Raw genomic sequence first — 22,144 nt, 5'->3', positions numbered from 1 at the left:
CTTATTTAGAAAGGCATTTAATGGTTAACATCAGTGCTCAGTACGTTCACACTTTACAAGAGCGACCTCGAAGTTCAATTCAAACACATTAAAGTGCTTTGGTTCTGGCATTCATGTGGATACCACCTGACATGTTCCACCCACTCAAACACCGTGGCAGACCAAGTACACCCCTCATGGCAACTGTACTCCCCAATGGCAGTGGCCCCCACTGCAAAAACTGTTGAGAAATGGCCTGTGGAGCGTGACAAAAAGCTCAAGGTGTCGACCTGGCTTCTAAACTTCCCAGGTCCCAATCTGCTCAAGGATTCTTGTGATGTGCCGGTACCCCAGATGTACCCCTAATCCAAGGTGGGGCCTCCTTGGATCGGACTTGGCTCTGACCTGTGGAGACATGGACACAGGATCTGTGGGAGTGTCGTGCGGTGTCTGGCACCAGTGCGTTGCCGGCAGATCCATTTAGTCCAGTGGGTTGTGAGGTGGGTTAATGGCACGTGCCACAGATGCTCATTCAGATTGGGATCTGGGTAATTTGGAGGCCATGTTGACACTTTGAGGTCTTTGTCACATTCCTTGGGCCATTCCTGAGCCATGTTTGCAGTGTGGCATGGTGCATTATCCTGCTGGGGGGCCACTGCCATTGGGGAGTACTGTTGCCATGAGGGGGGGGTAGTTGTCTGCAACGGTGTTTGAGCGGGTGGGTGGTATCCACATGAATGCCAGAACCAAAGGTTTCCCAGCAGAACAATGCATTGGAACAAAATAATCAAAGTTATTCACTTCACCTGTCAGTGGTTTGAATGTTTTGGCTGATCGGTGTATACACTAGTATAGGCCACACATTTATACAATTGGAAATGGAAAAATTACTTTAGGGCTACAACAAAAATAAATGAAAATTAAAATGAAATCATGTCCATATAATTTTTTTGTCAAAGCCACAGGGAGCCACTGGAGAACTGCTTAACTGCGGCTCTTGAGCTGCAGGTTGCCCGCCCCTGAAATAGATGATGAATAATGACATCATCTGCATAGAAGGAAATACCTTAAGTCAAAGGGACTGGTGTTTTTGTTCTCATGAACCTTCATGTCTTTGGGCAGAATGAGGACAGAACTACTCACTGGACTTTGTCCAGTTAGTGTACAACATAGATTTGAACAGCATCAGTGACAATAACCATGTTGTTACACAATACAATAAAAAAAGATTCGTCAGTGCCTTTAAGAAACAACCCATATGACTGTTTGTGCCGCTAATGTGACGCCCACATCAGTTAAAACACCATGAGGGGCTGTTTTGTTGTGGGCGTGTTGCTTCAGTTACCAGTAAAACATAAAATAGGATCCCATAAGTCCAGTTTGATGAATAGATTCATGAGTTTAAAGGCATATTAGTCTGTTTTGTAACACTCAGGAGTTGTTAGGCCAGCTATTATTTTATCTTTAGTCTCAATGATTGTCAGGTAAACTGTGGAAATACGCTGCCCTCAGATCACGACTGAAGCGCTAGTGGAAAGCTCCCTTTAATATACTGCAGGTCTCTTTGTTGCTATGTTGTTATGTTTGTTATGTAATGTAGCTAATGCATATTACATTTGTCCTTTGTATGGCATAAATAAAATAATTTGCCAGTAACCACAGAGCAGTGATAGTCACCATAAAGATGTCGATCAGCTGTGTTGGTAAACTGGACATAGAGATGTTACAGATGAGTGAAAAGCTCCAGTTGTTTGAGTCATTATATCTCTGTGTGTTCAACATCCAGCCTAACAAGAAACACCCCTGCTCTTTCTCTGTGTAATCCAAACTTGGCAGCCTCAATTCAGCAGAAGGAAAGGAAGAGAAAAGGCGGTATAAAGGAGGACGAGCAGGGGGAGAAATGAGAGAGTGAATTATGAGAGGACTGACGGGTATGGTAGCTGGCGCGGCAGAAAGCTGTGATTCCACCGAGGAAGAGCAGAAAGCATTTGGGGTTAATTTGCATTTCAAACTCGCCCGACTTCCAGCCTGCGATGCCAGAAACCTGCTGATTTGCACTCTACCCCTCTCGTCTGTCTCTTCTCTCTCTATCTCATTTCATCTCGATATCTCCATTTTCACTATTTCCCTGATTTACTGCAGTTTTCTTCTAATGTCTATTTTCTATCTCTCTTGTGGATTAGTTTAGTATTTTCAGCGTATTTCATTTTTTCCATGTCATATCCTCTCTGTTTCTCACCTCTAATGTTCTTTACTTATTTTTGCCCATATATATCACTGCCTACATTTTCTCTTTCCTCTCTGCTTTGCCTCCTACTCTGTCTTTGGACAACATAACTGAAAATCCATATTACACTATATGACAACTGACTGTCCCAGTTACTGTAAAACTTCAATATAAAGTCTAGTCCCAGTTACACACTCAGTCTCTTTTACTAGCCTGGTGTAACTACACATTGTGACAAATTATGGCAGGTCTCAACTGACCCTTTGCTAAGTCCTGCCCCCAGACACAGACTGGCCAATCATAACGTAGCATGGGGCCGGCTCAGACCAGGGTCCGACAACAACACAGCTGTGCTCCACTGACTCTAATGCAGCCGTTTCAGTTTTCCTTCATTTTCAGGCTGGTTTTGTGGATTTGGAGCTAAATGTTGTGCCTGGGGCACGTCGTGTATTAATGATACTGGTTACCTGGAGAGGTTGGAAAAAGATATACGTTTCTTCCCTGTTCCAAAACCAAACCCTGAAAAGTGTTGGCTTAGCTAGCTAGCTACTGAAGATATAGCCTACTGAATGTATACACATGCTGCTTTTGCTTTTTAATGATTATAACAGTGAAACAAAGACCGACCCATCACATTGTGTGCAGATGAATGTTGTTTGACTTCCCCCAGAGATCCATGGCCGTTCGACGGCGGAGGTCCAGGTGCTGGCGGCGGCATGGAGGCGAAGCCAAACACGTTCATCTGCACACACTGTGATGCCACACAGCTGGTTCAATATCAGCAAAGTTTCCCTTTATATTCATTGTCTTGTGTGGCGATCAGCAGTGATGTGGTGGTTCACTTTTACACTGTGATCTGTAGCCTATAGTTCGGCTTTAGCTTCTAACTGTCTTTGTCTTTTTAACCTGTTGTTGCTGCTGAGTCAGTTTGACATCCTGGATATATCCTTCAAACACAGACTGTAGACCCCTCTGTCTGCTTCTCTCTGGAATCACTCTTTCATTTTTACAACAAATATGATAATATGATCTCTCTTCAGAGTTACGTACAGCACCTTTAATTTGTCATGCTTGCTCCCTTGTTAATTGTTTGTCTTGATCACACTTGGATATTCAAGACTTGTGGACCAGACTGATGGCTGACTCAAACTTCTGGTTATCATGTCATGGCATGTTTGAAGCTAATTTTAGTTTTGTGTTATGAGAGGCAGGCAACTTGTTTAAAACTGAAATATGAGTAATGTAAACTGTAATCTGGTGAATTTGGTTTATTGCTCATTTCTCTTATATTTATTTTTATTTTATTTAGTGTTTACTGGTGCTGCGACACTTCCCTGCAGATGTTATTTGCAGTTTTGCTCCTTGATAGTGGTGCAATGAAGGGCTCTTAAAAAATAGATAAGTCTTGTCACTTCCCCTGTCTCTGTCAGCTCTCCTGTCTCATTTCTCTTCGTCTCTCATGTCTCTCCGGGATTTCTTCCTTCACCTCACTCTTTCATCTAATTGCTCCATCTTTCAGACTTTCTCCCTCTCCTCCTGTCCTTCCCTTTTCTTTCTTTTGTGTTGTTGTCAGACATTTTTTAAGTTTCCATCTGTCCTCGTTTGTGTCCTGCAGTGCAGAGTGCTATTAGAGTGATAGAATGAAGACGCACAGCAGGGGGAGGTATAGACTCAGAGAGACAGAAATGGAGGGAATTACAGGGAGTGAAGAGAAGGTAGAGCTACAGTGAAGTGCAGCTAAACTGAGACAAAGAGGCAGAGAGGTTTACACCGTGAGAGTAGCGGAGCGACTGATTTGATGTTCATGACAAACATTAAAGGTTATTATCTTTAAACCACAATGAAAACTGAGATGACTAATCAATGTAATGCGCTGTTGATAATCTAACCTTTATTTGAAACAGGCCCTGTTTCAGTAGAACATAACATTATTTTAAATGGCAGACATTTACATCTGTTAAGTAAAGATTGAATTCAAATGGAATAAACAGAAGTTTAACAGTTGAACAGTTGTTTTTTAGTCTCCATTTTAAAACTGAATTCATATTTGAAACAGTGGCCTCACTCTGTTCTTTTAAAGTGTTTCTGAGGAAGCAGGATGGTGAGCATGACAGGGCTGTTGTTGCTTTAATGCAACGTATCGTCATACAGTAGTTCATATGATATCTTATGAAAATGCAAATAAAACAGTTTGTATGATATCTAACAAATCAGCACCCTACAAATGACGTTACATTACTTGGTTTACGAAAAGAAACACGGTGATGCCGTAGCTTAAATAACTTTCACTGTCAACTTTCAAGTTCACTTGGTTTCACACGGGACACAAACACTGGTCCTCTGGGGGAAAGTCAACCAAACCTTTTCATACGTGCTTTCACTTGTTATACTACTTTATTTTTTTACTCCTGTTAGTGCACATGATTGCACCCTTCATGATTGCGTCAACCCGTTCTCATTCCAAAGTCGCCACATGCCAGTCACTGTTGTTCCGAAATCATCATGATGCCCTGTGGTTAAGGTCTGGTTAGGTTTAGGCACAAAAACCACTTGGTTAGGGTCAGGAAAAGATCATGGTGTGGGTTAAAATGAAAAAGAAAGTGACAAACACATAAGCCGTGAGCCTGCTTCGCCTCAAGCCTTTCCCAGCTGACCCAGAGCCGGTCGCGGAAGGCAGAAATACGCCTGCCGGGAGCTGCTCAGTACCGCGGACCATCAGACTAATGGCCTGTCGGACCAATGACATGGACCCCAGTATCTTGCCCAAGGTTACTTCAACAAGCGAACTGGAGGAGCCGGGGGTCGAACCACCAATCTTCTGACTGGTGGACGACCTGCTCTACCGCTGACCCACAGCCGTGGTGAAATTGATGCTATGGGCCTGCTGATTTTAGGATGTGAATTTTTAAAGCAACCTGACTATTATTATGTAGTCCTTGTGGCAGCTAATGCTACGTTCCAGGCAACCTGTAACCCGTGTTTTTACAACCTTCTACCCGTGAAAGTGCACTGGAACGGCAGTCAAACCTGTAACTTACCACCCGTGAACTTGTACCAGATTGATGTACTCCCAGTTACACTCTCTGACGTCACACAGCCCTCTAAACCAATTACCTTACTCCTCTAAACAACAATGGCAGCCCCATGGATGCAGTGCTGATGCAGGTGATACACGGTGAGAAATAAGACATAAAATAACCCTAATGTTAACGCATTATTGGCAGCCTCTCTAACAGCTAGTTTCCAGTGCAAGAATAAATCAATACAAAATACGTTTCCAAACATACAGATAACGTAAAATAAAAAGTATAATAGCATCTGTGACCTTATGCACCGTTTCTCCTCCTCCGTTTCGCTCAAATGAGGAAGGAACCAGCACCTTTGGTGACAGAAGTGATCATAAACAAACATAAACCCTGCACGGTCCGCCATGTTGCTTTGAGACTTCGGTGTGACTTGCCTGGAACGCTATGTAGTCATGAGTCGTGACTTGAAGTGGTGACTTACGGGCTCAGGAAGTGGTGACTTACAGGCTCAGAAACTTGCCTGGAATGCAGCATAATTTATCTTTATTTTTTCCTGATTTTTGTCTCAGTAAGTGGAATGGGTTGCAATATTTGTTGTTTGAATATTTTGGAATATGCATAGCTAGGTAGATATTAGTCATATTGGAAATTTATCTTGTACTATACAGCAGTTGCCAATTTTGGTGGCACAGTGGTGCAGTGGTTAGCATTGTCGCCTCACAGCAAGAAGGTTGCTGGGATGGGGGAGCCCTTCTGTGCGGAGTTTGCATGTTCTCATCGTGTCAGCGTGGGTTTTCTCTGGGTACTTCAGCTTGTCGGTGAAGGTTCTCAGTCATCCAGGTCATGGTAATTGTAAGTGCTAATATCGTAGGCAACTTTTTCAAGAAACGCCAGCAAGTCCAGTTGCCTACGATATTAGCACTTAGGGTACTCCAGCTTCCTCCCACAGTCCAAAGACATGCAGGTTAACTGGTGACTCTAAATTGTCCGTAGGTGTGAATGTGAGTGTGAATGGTTGTCTGTCTCTATGTGTCAGCCCTGTGATAGTCTGGCGAGGCTCTAGCCCCCTTGCGACTTCTAATAGGATAAGCGGTTACAGAAAATGATAGATGAATGAATGAATGTACAGCAATTGTCAGATAAATAAAGAGATAACTGAGCACCAAAAAACCCCATAGATTTTTACTTAATAAAATAATAAAATAAATTGTATCTCTCCAGTGAAGCGTTGGGTATCATCTGCATACAGTATATTAATATTCATCTGTTTTCCATTTTCTGTGTTGTGTACTATTTAAATACACAAATATTATTTATGTTTCATCTAATTTAACCTAACTATGTTCAAACATGTGGAGCTTCTGTCTGAGAGAGGCTGCTGCTCTCTGACTTAGAGAGAGAAAATTAGTGCATATGTACAGATTGGAGAGCTGATCTTTGTGTGTGTGTGTGTGTGTGTGTGTGTGTGTGTGTGTAATACACCCATTCCATATGTAAAAAAGTGCACATGTGTATATGCTCACACTCCTGATTGTTGGTGACTATGTTATGCGTGTCCATGTGCATGTGTGTTTCCTGCGTTGAGCCAAGGGAGGCCATCATTTGCCACTTCAAAGTACTTACCCATAATCCTCGGCGTGTGGATTCATTTGCACTTGAGAGGGATGGAGGGAAGAGGAGAGCAAGAAAGAGGAGAGGAAACGAGACACAGAGACTAGATGAGAAAAACTCTGACCATGTGCAACATAAAATGTGATCTCGAGTGTCTCCAGACCGTGTGTGTGCGTGTGTGTGTGTGTGTGTGTGGAGGAGCAAGCTGACATGACTCATTTTCCTGACTGCTTATTTTGCCTCCTTCCACCTCTGCCTCTCTCTTTTTCCTCTCTCCATCTTTTTTCTTTCGGAGCCTTGAGGAAATCTCTCAGAGGGATGCCCAAATACACACTCACTAATGCAGTACAGGGAGGCACACACACAACACGCTGAATCACGCACAGACACATAAGCAGACATACACAGATTCATGCATAAAACACACTCATTGAGACGGTAGCAGGGAAGCACAAACATGCAAATGTAGTACACACACACACTCGCACACTCTAGCACACACACACACACAGATGTGCGAGCTAATCTCTCTCAGCACACAGGTTTTAAGAGCAGCGAGTTTAGAGAGTGAGGGTTTTTTAGTGATTCAATAGAGCGGCAATGACTTTCCAGCCACCTCTGACAGCCTCACTTTCCTGCTGCCTCACCCACTGTGTGTGTGTGTGTGTGTGTGTGTTTGTGTGTGTGTGTGTGTTTTACAGAGAGAGAGAGAGGCTCACCTTCTCTGTTCACTGAAACAGACGTTGAGTTCTTGGCTCACTTTTACTTTCATTCATAACTTTTGGTTAAAAGTTTTCTCCTTCTCCTTCTTCTGTATTTTTTATTTGTGTGTTAAGCTGGTTTCATACTTTTGCATTGAATCATATTGCTCACCGTAGCCTGATGCGCACCTACACATCCCAGTGACACAGACCTCGTTTTATATTTTTGAAAACTGAAAACATTTCCCTCAGAGGAAGCAAAGATTTTGTTATATTTCACAGATAAGAAACAATAAATTGCAAAGACCATAAAGCTCCCGCAAAAAAGCAGTTGAAGTCTTAATGTGTGATTAATCCTGGCTTCATATGCAACCCGCTCATATACAACACCGAAGGTGTCGAACAGCAGAGCTTGTTCAGTGATTTCTGCTGTCAGACACCAACGAAAAAGCTTTCCTTTCACATTGGCATGATATGTGGCCGGTCACCATTAGGGAGAGGCGCAGCGGGACAAGAATGAAAGTTAAGGTGGCAAAAGTCCAACTAGGGAAAATGGGAGGGGTGGTGGGTGGGTTCAACAACCACCGACTTTCACCCTGTATAGCGGTGTTCGCCTCCTGTAAGATTGTAAAGCCAATCCCTGTTCTTTTTTCCAAAATCCAACCATGCGTACGTCAATTTGCAGTGTTGTACCACTGTCTAAGTTGACACAGCGTCCCATGACATCAACAATTAACACACCCAGGGTACCTTGCATGCTATATCTCAACATGAAAAGTCCATGACCAAGCGTAGATATGTGACGAGGTTGGAGCGAGAATGTGTTGTCTTAAAGTCGAGGAAAACTCTGCTAGCTGCTAGGCTAATTTATGTAATTGGACATGTTATAGGGTTATGCTAATAACATTAGCATGTTGTATATGCGGAGAGAATGTGTCTAGCAAGACAATTGTTTTGGTCTGCAACGGTGTTTGAGTGGGTGGAACACGTCAGGTGGTATCCACAGGAATGCCAGAACCAAAGGTTTCCCAGCAGAACAATGCACTGGAGTAAAATAATCAAAGTTATTCACTTCACCGTCGGTGGTTTGAATGGTTCAGCTGATGGGTGTAAATCAGCTTTAAGTTCTAAGTTTTGTTCTGGTCCATAACTTGTATTTCATGTCATTCTCCTCCCTGAACCCTTTAATAAAGGAAAAACTTCCAAAAAGTCCTCCTCTAAACAGTGACTGAGACCAATTTAAAAACCTTCGGAGCCTCGGAGCGCTTGTCCAACCAAACAACAACCAGCTCAAGAAAGAATATCAGAACTGTGTTTGTTACCTCACTGACTTCAGGCTCGTCTGACAGCCTGCACACACCAAAACTTCAGTGTGCAGTTTCATATGATTTTCCTCAGCATACAAACAGAGATAGATGGAACCCAAAGATATTTGTGGTGCGTGTGTGATTTGACTTCACCTCAGATCATATCAGAGTTTGCTTATCAGCTGCAGCTGTATCAGCTGGTGGTTCTCACTGTCAGAGTCTTGGTAGAAAAGATCCTGCCAGAGTCCACAAGTTAACATATATCATAATGTCTAATAGGAAAAGTACATCTGATTGCTTTTGTGAATATTTGGGCCACAGTTCTCACACACAAACACCACAACAAAATAAGCTCCTCTTTGATTTTTCATGTTTAATTTGAAACTCAAAGACTCCGTTTTGGCTGATGTGACAAGAGATTTATCACAGAGTAGTCACGCCTTCAAAATTGAAAACAACTCAGAGATGAGAAAGTTCATCTTGTATTTTGTGTGGTTATTTAGGATTTGATGCGTCAAATTTGGCCGATGAAAGCGTGTTTTATTTTCCTCTAAACACACTGATGTCTTTCCAGCAGGCTGATTCCCCAACTGCTCATTGTACTGCAGATTCGTCCAACCCTCCAGACATCACAGGCACCTGTTTCCTTTAAAACTATAACGAAAACATCTTAAAGAGACAAACAGTGCTGCAGCCTTAGACACGTGGATTTAAGGTGATAACCAATGGTGTTAAAAAATGGACACGTTGCACTTTTTATCATCTCAGAAATACGAGGAAAAACAATCTGAGGAATATTCACCTTCTGGTGGTTGTAGTGAAGCTGTCAGTGTTCCGTTGGAGATGCAGCATGAACTATAATTAGTTGTTTTTTTAACAGCCGTAGAACTAAAGATGAAGAAAGACTTTGCAGGTATTTTTAGTTATCAGCCTGAGACAGATATTCTCTGTCACTGTGAGAAGCCATGACAAGAGGCAGCTGTTTTCTGGATTTTCCAGCTCGCATATAAAGGCACTGGTAGTAAGTTGGGCGTCCCACTAAATGGAGGGCTTTTACACTGTAGTGTATAAATAAATAAAAGAATTAAAACTAGATTGGTGTCCCTCACTGGTTAATCATTGGTTGGGTGGTTTAAAAGGGCTCTGTGCGAAATTCGAGGCACATGAGTTGTCTGAATTCATTCATATCCGTAGTGTGTATGAATGAATTCAGGTTCCTTTGATACATCTCGTATCAGATTGAGCCATTGAACAGGCACTTGGCATTTATTTTCACCTGAAACAAATTGAAGCACATCTTATTTTCCCGTTATAAAAACCTGACTGCACATTTGGCCACTCAAAAAAGCGGAAAAGCTGTTTGCACGGTTGCGTGCGTCGCTGGCATCAACCGCTGACTGATTTGTAGCTCAACGAGACGGAGCAATGTGACTCAGAACCTCTGCTGATGTGAAGATGTGGGGCTGAGCTATTTGGGATGAATCTAGGTCAGGCAGCGCAGGGCGAGCAACCTTCACGATGAGCTGACCATGAGGCAGAGAGAGAGAGAGTAATAACTGGGGTTATTAGTGTCTCTGCCCCCTCACCCAGCCAGCAGACAGATTAGGCCGTGTGTGTGCGCGCATGAGCATGTCAGATATGCATGTATTTACTATTTGTGTGCATTTGTTTGTTTGATGATTTGAGACAGTGGGAGAGAAAAAGAACCTGAAGCAGCTACCTTACTGAGCAGAGGGAGAAGAAAAGAGGAGGATGAGATTGCTAGAGGAAAAAAGGAGAAGAAGCAAGAGAGGATTTGAGAAACTGTTGAAGGAAATAAGCCTCGCTTGTTAACAATGGTGCAGCCAGAGCAATAACTTCCTGTGCACAGTGAATTCTTATATCTACACAAATGTATTTATACGATAGATCTCCATTTATCTTTTATCTCTTATTAAGGAACAAACATTGTGTCTGTTTCTAATGGGTGTTTTGCAACCCTGTCTCCTAAAAATTGTGCTTACTTACAATTAATTTTCATTACCTCACTGGCTTTGTCGGAAACATTCCACCCTGAGGAAATGATTATATTGAACATATCTGCAAACTGTTGCTAGTTTGTTTTCCCTCATAGCTCCTTGTGGCATCTAAAACACAATTCACATTTTTATGGTTCTGTTTATGTAACTTGGAGCATGTAGTTAAAGTTTGGAAAAGACTGTGGTCTTGGAGAAAAAGTGATAGCACATTGAGTGTAGCGTTAGTTCAGGCAGGACGTGATGTCAAGCTCAGCTCACATCCCAGAATGTCAGCAACAACCGCACCCATGGTACCTTTCACGTCGTATGTGGACGTGGAAAGTCCATGACCAAACATCAATATGAGATGAGTTCGGAGTGAGGATGTGTTGGCCCTGTCCTGCCTTCTGTTGCTGCTTCCTCTGCAAGCCACTTTGCAACCCAGCTCCTCCTTTAATGCTGTGTCTGACTCATCAATGTCATTTCTGTTTGTCATTGATGCTGCTCTGTTCTGTTCCAGGGGGTCTTTGCGGCTGCTTTCCCTGCCTTAGGCTTTCTTTGTAGGCGCATGGAAGGGCAGTGAGGTGTGCTCTCTCCACTTTAAGGGGGATTTATACTTGTGCTGCAGACCCTATGCTGTAGCCTACGCATGTGGCCTATGCCATTGTGAGCACTTACACTTATGCTGTGGTGTGTCTGTGTAACTCTGCAGTTACACCTCCAAAACACTAGTTGGCGGTGGGGTTTCTGTGAAGTGCTGTAAAATCTAGTTGATTCAAAACACATACAACATGCTAATGTTTTTAGCACAAGCCTATGGCATTTTTCATTGTATAAATTAGCCTAGCAGCTAGCAGACTTTTTCCCCTACTTATATGAAGCCAGGGACAACAGCAACATATAACAAAAGCAACGTTACAAAATTCGGCTCCATTACAACTCACAAGGTTCACTGACAAAACAACTGTCTTATACTAAACACGTTTTCCAAACAAATAAAACATGCTAACGTTATTAGCACAAGCCCATGGCATTTTACATTGTATAAATTAGCCTAGCGACAAGCGGAGATTTCCTCTGCTCATATGAGGCCAGGATAAATCACACACAGGTGCTGCTTTGTGGAGGCTTTGCTGTAATTTATCTGTGAAATTAAAAAAAGTTCTGCTTATGTAACTCAAAGCTTGTAGTTAAAGTTTGTAAAAGATTGGCCTTGGATAAAAACTGAAAACACCTAACATTGTGTTTGAGTTGCCGAAACAATAACAACAGTCTCTGAAGCTTCTTCAGTTATTCTCTAAATTTAACAAAGACTTTATCCTGGAGATTAAAGTGGCACATGCTCTCATAATTGAAATCAGATGTATTTTTTAGTGGCTTGTATTGTAAGTTATTGAGTCAATGAAGCTTGTGATGTGTTTGAAGCTGCCGTGGATGAAAGTGTCAGCAAAATGTAAATGCAAATGTGGAGAGGAGCTGGAGGAGGAGGAGTGGGATGTCTGGAACCAGTCAATCCTCTCTCTCTCTCTCTATCTAATCTCCACACACTCTTTTCATGCCTTCACACACACTCTATCTGACTCTGATGCTTTCAATCATTGGCTCCCGTCTTTTGTGTGCTTTCTCAATCTGTTTCCAGCTTATACCTCTCACCCTCTCGCTCTTTGTTTAAATATATTTAAAGGTCCAATGTGTAGGATTCAGGGGGATATATTGGCAGAGATTGAATATAATATAATAAGTATGTTTTCTTTCGTGTATAATCACCTGAGAATAAGAACTGTTGTGTTTTTGTTACCTTTAAATGAGCTATTTATCTACATAAGGAGCAGGTAACCTGGTCTCACTCTGAAGTCGTCGGAATTTTGCACTTGGGCAGTGACTTCTGGCTCCAGACACTGATGAACAAAGCCGCTGGTCGCCATGATAGTATAACAGTGCTTGGCAGTGTCAGCGGGAAACACGGTGGGGCAATAATGAAAGTTAAGGTGGTGAAAGTACAAGTGGAGCAGGGAGGGACGGTGTTGGATGCGACCAACAGCAACCGACTTTCATCCAGGAGAGCGGTGTTCATGTCCCTTAAAATTATAAAGCCAAACCCTGTTCTTTTTCCAAAACCCAACCACATGCTTTTGTTGCACATGTATTTTGAAAGAAGACAATGCATGTAACAGGCAGGACTTCACACAGGGTCCCAGAACATCAACAAGCAGTGCACCCAGAGTACCTTGCATGTCGTATCTGGACGAGAAAGTCCATGACCAGACTTTGATATGGGATGAGGTCAGAGTGAGAATGTGTTTGTGCAGGTCCCTGTCTAGAGAGACCACCATGTTGCACCGCCATATTTCTACAGTAGCCCAGAATGGACAAACCAAGCACTTGCTCTAGATAGGGCCATTTGCGTTTTTGTGTCAGCCACCACAGTTAGAAGACCCTCTGCAACGAGCAGCGTCAGAAAACAGCTGTGTGGCCTCGAGTGGATCACCCACTCTCCACACTGTATATCCCACCAGAGAAGCTCCCTGCTCCGGCCAGGAGGAAGGACAAAGAGCCTAACACAGAGCGGAGCTACTCCCTCTCCTTAATCAATCAGTCCATCAATATATAATATCCATAATACATGTTGGATTTACATTTTAAATAAATAATAATTAAATAAATCATCCAGAACTTGGTTTAACCCGTCTGGCTTTTTGGGACCTGTCGGACTCAGGCTGAGATTGATAACTCTGTCCTGGATACATCTGTTGTTGACGTTCTGGGACGCTGTATCAATTTACGCCTGTAACGTGCATTGTGTCTTTTCAAAACACACTTCCATTTTCACAGGAAATATACAGTTTGGCTTAACATTTATACGTTAAACAAACACCAGCCTCCTGGGTGAAAGTTGGTGTTTGTTGGACCCTTCCACCTCGCCTCCCACCCACCCTACAGGGACTTCTCAGCAGCTTAAATTACGTTGTCACCTGGCAGCACTTAAAACTCACGCTGTCCGATGGCATTTCATACTGCTATGCAAGGATGCCTTTTTTCATCAGTGTCTGACGCCGAAATCACTGACCAAGCGATGGTATTTGACGACTTAATAATGAGAGTGGGTTGCCCAATCTGGCCTGTGGGCGATAGGTTGAGTATCGCTGTGCTATAGAAAACTTTCCGACAGGATGTTGGATGAACCAAACAGCTTGTTTGACATGCAGGTCAGGACTACATGTTGTTAATTTGGGTGTTGAATAAATATAATGAATAAGCCTTCCTTGCAAAGGTTTGCAAAGATGTTAATGTCCATCCCCACAGAAGCTTTACCTCCAAACAGTGCGTATGAAACATCAAATGTTCTGTAAATATTGGTAATATGGAAACTACAGAGGTAGAACAGGCCGACCATAGTGTTAAAATACACATGGATTCTCTGCTTTTTATCTTTCAAATAAACCCTAATTCTCCCTTTGTCTCCTCCATCTGCATTTATCTCTCACTTTTCACGTAAACTCTCAGCATCACTGCTTTTTCTTTCCTTATTTTGCCTGTTTCCTCCCCTCACACACTCTTACACACACTTTCTCTCTCCTAATCTCATCCTACCCTCTCTCCTCCTCAGTGTGTACCTCTCTCCCACCCCTTCCTCTCCCTCTCTCTCTCTCTCTCTCTCTCTCTCTCTCTCTCTCTCTCTCGAGGGGGTTGAGCGGTCGTAACGTAAGCGCCAGTCATCTCTTATCATCGCCACTGTGTTCCCCGAGCGCTCGGCAGTCCACATCGCTCCCTGTGTCTCTTCGTCTCTCTGTCTTCTTCTTCTTCTCTTTTAGTGTTTATTGGTCTCTCTTTGCTCTCCGGTGTGGATGTTACTTTAATAAGGCGAACTCGATGTCTGCTGTCATGTTTTGCGGTCTGAGGAGGGACGTTGGGGCAAATAATGTTGGTGAGTGCAGAACCCATGAGGGAAATTCCTTCAGTGATTAGATTGCAGTCTTTTAATTATTCATTTATTGGTGTTTAGCTCCCAATGTTGTGGTGATTCTCAACTATACTTCTCAGAAATCCCAGTCATTTAAACAATTCAGGAAGGTCCTGTGGCATCTTCTCGCTAGGATGTTCTGCAGATTAAGTTTAGGTGTCTGTAGGTGGCGCTCGCCTGTTTGTGCAGATTTATTTTTAATAGCGTTTTTGCTTTTTGGTTTCAGTTTTTTTTTTTTTTCCTTCCAAAGCAACAAACATTGCCTTCATAAATGTAAGACGTTGGTGGATTTCTGAAAGAGGATTTTTATACCCATAGGGGTTCTTGGAAAGACTGGGATTTCTGCTGATGTATTACTGTGGGTGTTAAATTGGTCTTACTGTGGATGAAAAGCAGACTACTGCTGTAGCCTCGTTAATAGTAGATACATTTTTACATTTGCTATGATAGAGTGCTGTGGTCGTGGAAGGTTCTTTGCTAGATCATAGTGTGACACGATCACAGCTCTTGTGGTTTTATGCACATGGCCTCTTAGCAACGTGTTTCACAATTATGTCAACCTAATGCTAGGGTTGGATTTACGATAGATTTGCAATTTTATGTTTTTAAACGATTTTTACGACTTTTATTGTCTGAATCAACATAATTCAAATGCGGAGGTGGAAAGAAGTTGCTGCTGTTATTGCAGTATCTATGAGTAACATGACGTCATATCCATTTAAAGACAAAACAAAGCCGAAGTAAGAAAGCAGAAAGTGGTGGAGGGCCTGAGGACATGGATCAGGTCCCCAGGAAAGCAGCTTCACCTTGCAGCGATTTTTTTCCTAGTGGCCTCTTGCAGTACTGCAGTGAAGAAATCCCCCATGGCCCAAAAAGCATTTTCCCCATAGGCCACCACTATAAAAAGAAACATCTTTAAAACTATTGACAGGACACCTCGAACTGCAAACAAACTCCATTATAGCTCTTCCTATTGAGAATATCTAATCCATGGAGTTTTTATATTTGTTAAACTTTCCCGGAGCTAAGAAATGCGATTTAAAAATCGATGACATCATCACAATGTTAAGTCTATGAGCTAAGCGGGAACTCGCAGGCGCCATCTTAGCATCTGATATCTTATTATTATTATAAGTCTATGACACGGACCTTCAGCTCAGATTGAACCAGAGCAAACTCCCACCTGGATCGTCAAACTTTCTGTTGCTGCCATTACACAAATTAGACCCAGCCTGCTGTGAACCCCCGTCCTGTGATGGCACCAGCAGAATTCACGCTGCCACAGGCGCTGCTGAAGATCTCTCTGTGGAGCTTCCACCTGCTTCCCTCCTGGCGAATAGTCTCCTAGTGGCAGGGAGTGAGGCAGAAGAACCATGGGGTGCGCTAACATTAGCTAGCTCTTGTCTCAGTTGTAGTCTGATAAACAGAAGGAGAGACATTGAGGCGAGATAATGAGTGAATCAATGTGCTGCACACAGCTTTACAATGAAATAGGAGATTTACCTCTTTTAAATAGCTGTCTAAAAAAAACAGAGAATCAATATGTAGCACTTTTTTTTTTACCACTTTTCCATGCAGTATGTGATGCTGCTGAAATAAAATGTCAGAAAGATTGACATGAGATGTGCATTGTCTATGGAAATATGTCTTGTGGTACACAGCACAGTCTCTTGAGGTGAATATTTGAACTTTTTCCCATGGTCTATGGTCAAAAAGAAAATAAAAATCACAATAAATTGTAGCATCAAATTACAATACTGGCTTCCAAATAGTGTCTTAATATTAATTTGGGAGATAAGAATATTGTCTCAGCTGTATCAAATGCAGCAGGCTTAATATCCAGCTTTAAGAGACACCAGATGTTTGAGATTTAACGCAGGCTAAAAGACTTTCCAGGTCTATGCAGACTTTATTGGTAGAATTTGGTTGTAGTGGCTCACAGAGGAGTGCTCAGATCTCAACAACAGACCTGAGCATCAAGTAAACTCATTGGTTGATTCAATTCCACCCATCCAAGAAAACAGCCATGCAAACCTCATCAAACAATCCCATGCATGTTCACTCACATGCAGCCCAGAAGTTTCAACCTTATGGTATTTGAACCCAGGATGCCTTTTTGTTGTTGTTTGTTTTGGGTTTTTTAGAGGTCAAATCAGCTACAGGTCTGTGGGGTTGAAGAGTTCAACTGCAAAGGACTGTTGACATTTACGATATTCATTGCATTTCATTCCTGTTGATCTGCTTGGATTGCTGTAGTTGGAGACAGTGAGACTTCATTTGGTCTCGGCTGAACTTCCATATGTGAAATGCCTCCAGTGGTATAGACCAGCTGTTACTGTTCCTCCACAAGCATGTTTTATGCACAGGACAAAAGAAGGATGTTTTATTGCACTTTACATTACTCTGCTCCAGAATTTAGTTGTACTAGTGGTAGTGACGTTTATGTGACTGAGCTTAATGTAATATTAGCATAGTGGGCACTGTTGTTAACTTTGATAATTAATTAGACTACTAGGTATTCAGGTTAGCATTTAATAGTGTATTTCAAAAACAGGACCTATTACACTCATTTTCAGGTTCAGACTTGTATATTGGGTTTCCATGCTTTAATGGTCAATAAACACTCTATGGTCATGGTCACCTGTTTTCACCCTCTGTCTGAAATGCTCCGTTGTAGCACCTGTCTATTCAAGCCCCTCCCAGAAAAACCCAGTGTGGTCTAACTGGTCAGCATTTCTAGTCTTCCACATCTCCATCTCTGCACCTTCATTGCAGCCACGAACGAATGTCACGGAAAATAGCTGCACTTTCTACTGTAAAAAAAAAAAAATAAAAAAAATCATCAATAAAGGTTTCTTAACACAACCTGACATGTTCCAGTAGGAATATGATCCGAAATTAAGGAGAAATTAACACCATCAATTGGCAAGCAAGTTTACATGTTACCCTGATGTTAGCGAGTAGCTCCATGTATTTTAGCAGTGTACTTGCAGCCGGGATATGACATGTAACGGCGAATAGCTGCACTTTATACTGTGAAAAATCACCAATAAAAGCCCCTAAATATAACTGGACATGTTGCAGCAGGAATATGATATAAAATCAGAAAAAAAAAGGCAACCAAGTTTACCTGATGTTCCCTGATGTTAGCATTAGCTATATGTACATTAGCAATATGCTAGCAACTGAGAATTGCAGCACTTTGTAGCATGAAAAATCACCAATAAAAGCTTCTAGACACAATCAGACATGTTCCATATAATATGAAATTGGGAAAAATACACAACATTGGCACACAAAATTAGGTTTCCCTGATGTTAGCATTTAGCTACATATACGTTAGCATGTACTTGCAGGCAGGGAATGAATGTAACCGAGTATTGCGGCACTTTCTACCATGACAAATCCCCAGTAAAAGCTTCTAAATACAACTGGACATGTGCCAGCACGAATATGATCTGAAGTCATGGAGAAACTGACATCAGTAACCAAGTTAACATATTTCCCAGATGTTATCATGTAGCTACATGTGTGTTAGCAATGTACGCGCCACAGGGAATGCTTGTCACAGAGACAAGAGTTGCCCTCGGAATGAGTCCTTGAACCATGAAATGTATTTTACCATCCCTGGTTCCCTTGTCTCAAAGTCAGTGGGTTTTTTGAATTGGTTTTTGGTTAGATCCCTCAAATAAGGTCTGTGGTTACAACATAAAATAAATCAGTAAATATCCCAATTGTGAACTTTGTAGTTTCCATGTGTCTTAAAAACGGTGGTTGCTAACAAGTGGCTAACACGGCTTTACAGTCTCAATATGGTGGGTCATGTGACCATAGTGCAGTTCGTTTATAGCCGAATAGTAGCTTTTTACTCCTGGCGATTGCAATGAGACTTAAGTTATATTGCTGAACAAAACATATCATAAACATTTGTTTGCCACAGAGCTCATTTTCTGTACTAATCCAGAATATTTGGAAAAATCCCATAGGCTTTGACGAGGGAACCGGTGCGATGCTAACTTCCGTGTCAGCCTACAGAATAACAACATCCCTGGAGCACTTTATAGTCTCATTTTATACTGTGAAAAATATTCTAAACACAACCAGACATGTTCCAGCAAGAATATGATCCAAAATCCAGAGAAATTTACAATGTTGGCAACCAAGATTACATGTTTCCCTGACGTTAACTTATGTAGTCTCAGTGTATACTAGTAATATAAACATTTGCAGTAGCTTTCCTTTAGCATTTGACCATATAAAGAAATCCAGCACACTATCACATCATACTGTAGCCAGATTAGAAAAAGGCACTGGAAATAGAGCATGCAGTACAACAGGAAGCCTGAGGTATGCATACATATATTTAAACTTTGGCCATGTCTAATAGAAATATCTTTTATTGTATCACGACATATAAAACACAAAATACGGTAAAGCATAATAGGTGCACTTTAAAATATCTTTGTAGTGTTTCCATCTGGCTGGAAATACTAGAAATATGATGTTTTGTTCCGCTCTGTTAGCTCAAGCTAATCTCATCCCCACTGTCGACTGTCAGCTTGAAGTATTCTGCACACCGCGATAGTCAAGACTCAAACCAGCAAATGTGACACCAGCACAAATCTGGTTTAATTCTTTTCCTTTATAATATACTGTACCATAGTAGACTTAGAGAGATGCATTAGGGGTATTAATAAGGTGAGCGCCATCCTATTTCATGGACCAATGAGCATAGTGGGAGCTATATTCTCCTCAATGGCCTCGGAGACTAACTAAGCTGATAGCTGTGCTGGGAATGGGCTGAAACTCGGGAAGCTGCTTTTATTTCTCTTACTTTTATGTACATACAGACACTATAGAGGTCTGCCGTTAAACTACTGCTGCACTTTGGCTTCATCCTCAAGAGGGATTAATTGGAAAAGTCAAGCAGTTATAAGGAAGAGAACAGCAGGTCCAGACACATTTTAGATAATTTGTGTTTCACTATCTTAAATCCTTTCCTTGCTGCTGGGTGCTGTGGGAATGCCTGTTCATTACTTCTTGTGTTGTCTGCATTGTTTATGGGATTGGTTTAATCTTTTTATCACTGTTATAGAAATGAGCACATAAAATGGAGAAATTGAGAATAAATGAATGATGAGGGGTTTATCGCTGCCTTGGCTCTCTGCCGACTGCGTGAGTTGATCCACTTCGTTTTCTGAGCATTACTGAGCTGACCGCACTGAGAATTTAATAGCGGCTGTTGTGAGGCAGCGAGTGTGTTGGATGTTATCGTCAGCTGTGCATGACGCGTGCAGTTTTCTCTGCTGTTCCCTGCAAACTGCATTTCGCTCAGCATGTTGCAGCCATAATCCTCCAGGAGGGCGTCTGTTCTGTGATTGGGAGCGTGACGGAGATGCAGACAAAGATGAGAGCTCATTAGAAGTATTCACTCATACTGTACATGCACATTGTGATTACACGAAGGTTGCAGCTGCATATGTCTTACATTTTAATGCAAGTCTAGCCAGAAATATAAATTTCTCTCCGTGTCTTCACCTCATTTGTGTCTCCTTCCTCCTTCTGTCATTTACATTTTAAGGCATTTAGATAACGCTCTTACCTCAAGCAGCTTACAAGCAGTGCACAGGTACATGATGGCAGCTGACGGGGACCAAACCATGTGACTTATTAATGACGGGACCGTCTCTCTCACCACAAAACCCACTTATCTCTCATTTTCATCTTTTCATCTGTCTCCCTCCACCGGCCCTCCGCTGAACCTTGTCAACAGAGTTAACTGAGCATCATGTCGGATTCGTGGCATAGAAGTGTTGGCAGAGAGAAACTAAACTGTAACTTCAAAGCAGTTTTTGATGTGTTCTTTTTCCTGCCCTACACCTGCCAAGCTGTTTTCTCCTCATGCCTGCTTCTCTTCAGCTGTGAGCCATTTCTTTCTTTCTTGAAAACCAGCTTTCCTTTTGTTTGTCATGTTTTTAGGGAGGTTTGCCTCCTATTACGGAGGGTTTAGTGACATATTATGTGTCTAACAGTTGAAAGCAAAACTTGTGCACAAAACACAAAACTTTCCTTTTTTTATTGGATGGTGGGCTGTACTTGTGTGCAGGCTTCTCTCAGGGTTTTGGTCTTTCAGAGCAGAGTCTGTGGTCACTGTGATTGGCAACACTTGGACAGTACAATAATAAATATAATAGCTGTGTCTGAATGAAGAGGCTGCATTTGAAGATGGATTGTGTCACATTGGTGCGACCAAGGCTGTCCCATTTCAAAGGCTCCTTCAAATGCAGCCCAGAATTGGGAGGATGCAACAGAAGAATCCTTCGTGGCACAGCCTATCCCAAGATGCATTGCACGCCGGTGACGATTATATATTAAGTTAAAGCCACAGTGTGTAGGAATTTCTCCCATCTAACGTTGAAATCATATATTACATTCAGACGTATAATGCACTCCAGCACCTCACTGTTTCAAACGTGTATTGCAACAACGGTAGCCACTGTGTACCAAAAAGCTATGATAACATTGATGAAACCATGTCATCCGATGCTTCATGGAGTATTCATTCAGGCTCCTACACAGACACACGCAACGCGAGTTGACAAACCCCCTCCTCACCATGCTGGCTGTGTGTACAACGTAGGACTGTTGGGGCACGTGTTGACTCACAAGTCAGTCTTTAGACGCTTTGCTTAACTAAAGACTGATGACTTTCTCCCTGATTTTGTGTTTAGATGGGCGGATACAATTTCAGAGTTTAAAAAAACTCCCTACGTTGCAGAACCAATAGTAAATCTGCAGGGCGGTCCTTCGGTGGCTCGCTGAACTCTTGTGCTTGTAAACAAAACGGAGTTTAATCTCTCGGCATCCATTTTCAAGCTCTCTGTGTGTTTGTTTCCTTGCGGACGAGAAAACAGGGAGCACACATTTCCGAGAAGGCATGTCCTTTTCAAAAATGCAAGAGGCGTTGCTTTGTTGCCGGCCATTTTCACCGGTGTGTTAAACACACTTTAGAAAGGAGTGTCCCCAGACTATCAGAAGGCAGAGATCTCTGATTGTCTGGTGGCGAGACAAGGGCACGTGTAAATCGAAACAGACCAATCACGTCTTGTCTTTTGACAACTGATCAGTGGCTCAACCTCACACACCTCATCCCTCTCCTCGCATCACTGCGCCGCTAACAGCGGCTGTCAGTGGCGCTGGCTGCTAACAGCTAGCAGCTAGCGCTGTTCGCTGTGATTGCATTACCTTTCTCCTTCAGCAGCTCTCTCCACCTGGGAAAGGCGGGGTTATCACTATGTTTCCAGGGTTCTATGTTCCCCACTTAACCCTGCAAAA

At 42.3% G+C, this 22,144-nt stretch overlaps 1 protein-coding gene across 7 annotated transcripts in view; it reads left to right on the top strand.

Moving 5' to 3' along the window:
• Positions 1–22,144, top strand: part of LOC125901746 (glutamate receptor-interacting protein 2-like) — a 438,014-nt gene that overhangs the window by 308,208 nt on the left and 107,662 nt on the right. Inside the window, exon 1 of one of the 7 annotated variants that reach the window (XM_049597999.1) lies at positions 14,632–14,773. The exons of the other annotated variants lie outside the window; for them this stretch is intronic. Within the exon in view, the coding sequence (XP_049453956.1) occupies positions 14,719–14,773 (55 nt within the window). The 5' untranslated portion in view covers positions 14,632–14,718. Of the gene's footprint in view, positions 1–14,631; positions 14,774–22,144 lie in introns of those variants that run through there. 7 annotated transcript variants of the gene reach the window in all.

The sequence above is a fragment of the Epinephelus fuscoguttatus genome, linkage group LG1 (assembly GCF_011397635.1).
Source record: "Epinephelus fuscoguttatus linkage group LG1, E.fuscoguttatus.final_Chr_v1".
NCBI lineage: Eukaryota > Metazoa > Chordata > Actinopteri > Perciformes > Serranidae > Epinephelus > Epinephelus fuscoguttatus.
Note: the sequence above shows the minus strand (reverse complement) of the source record. Positions and strands in the feature narration are given on the sequence as shown.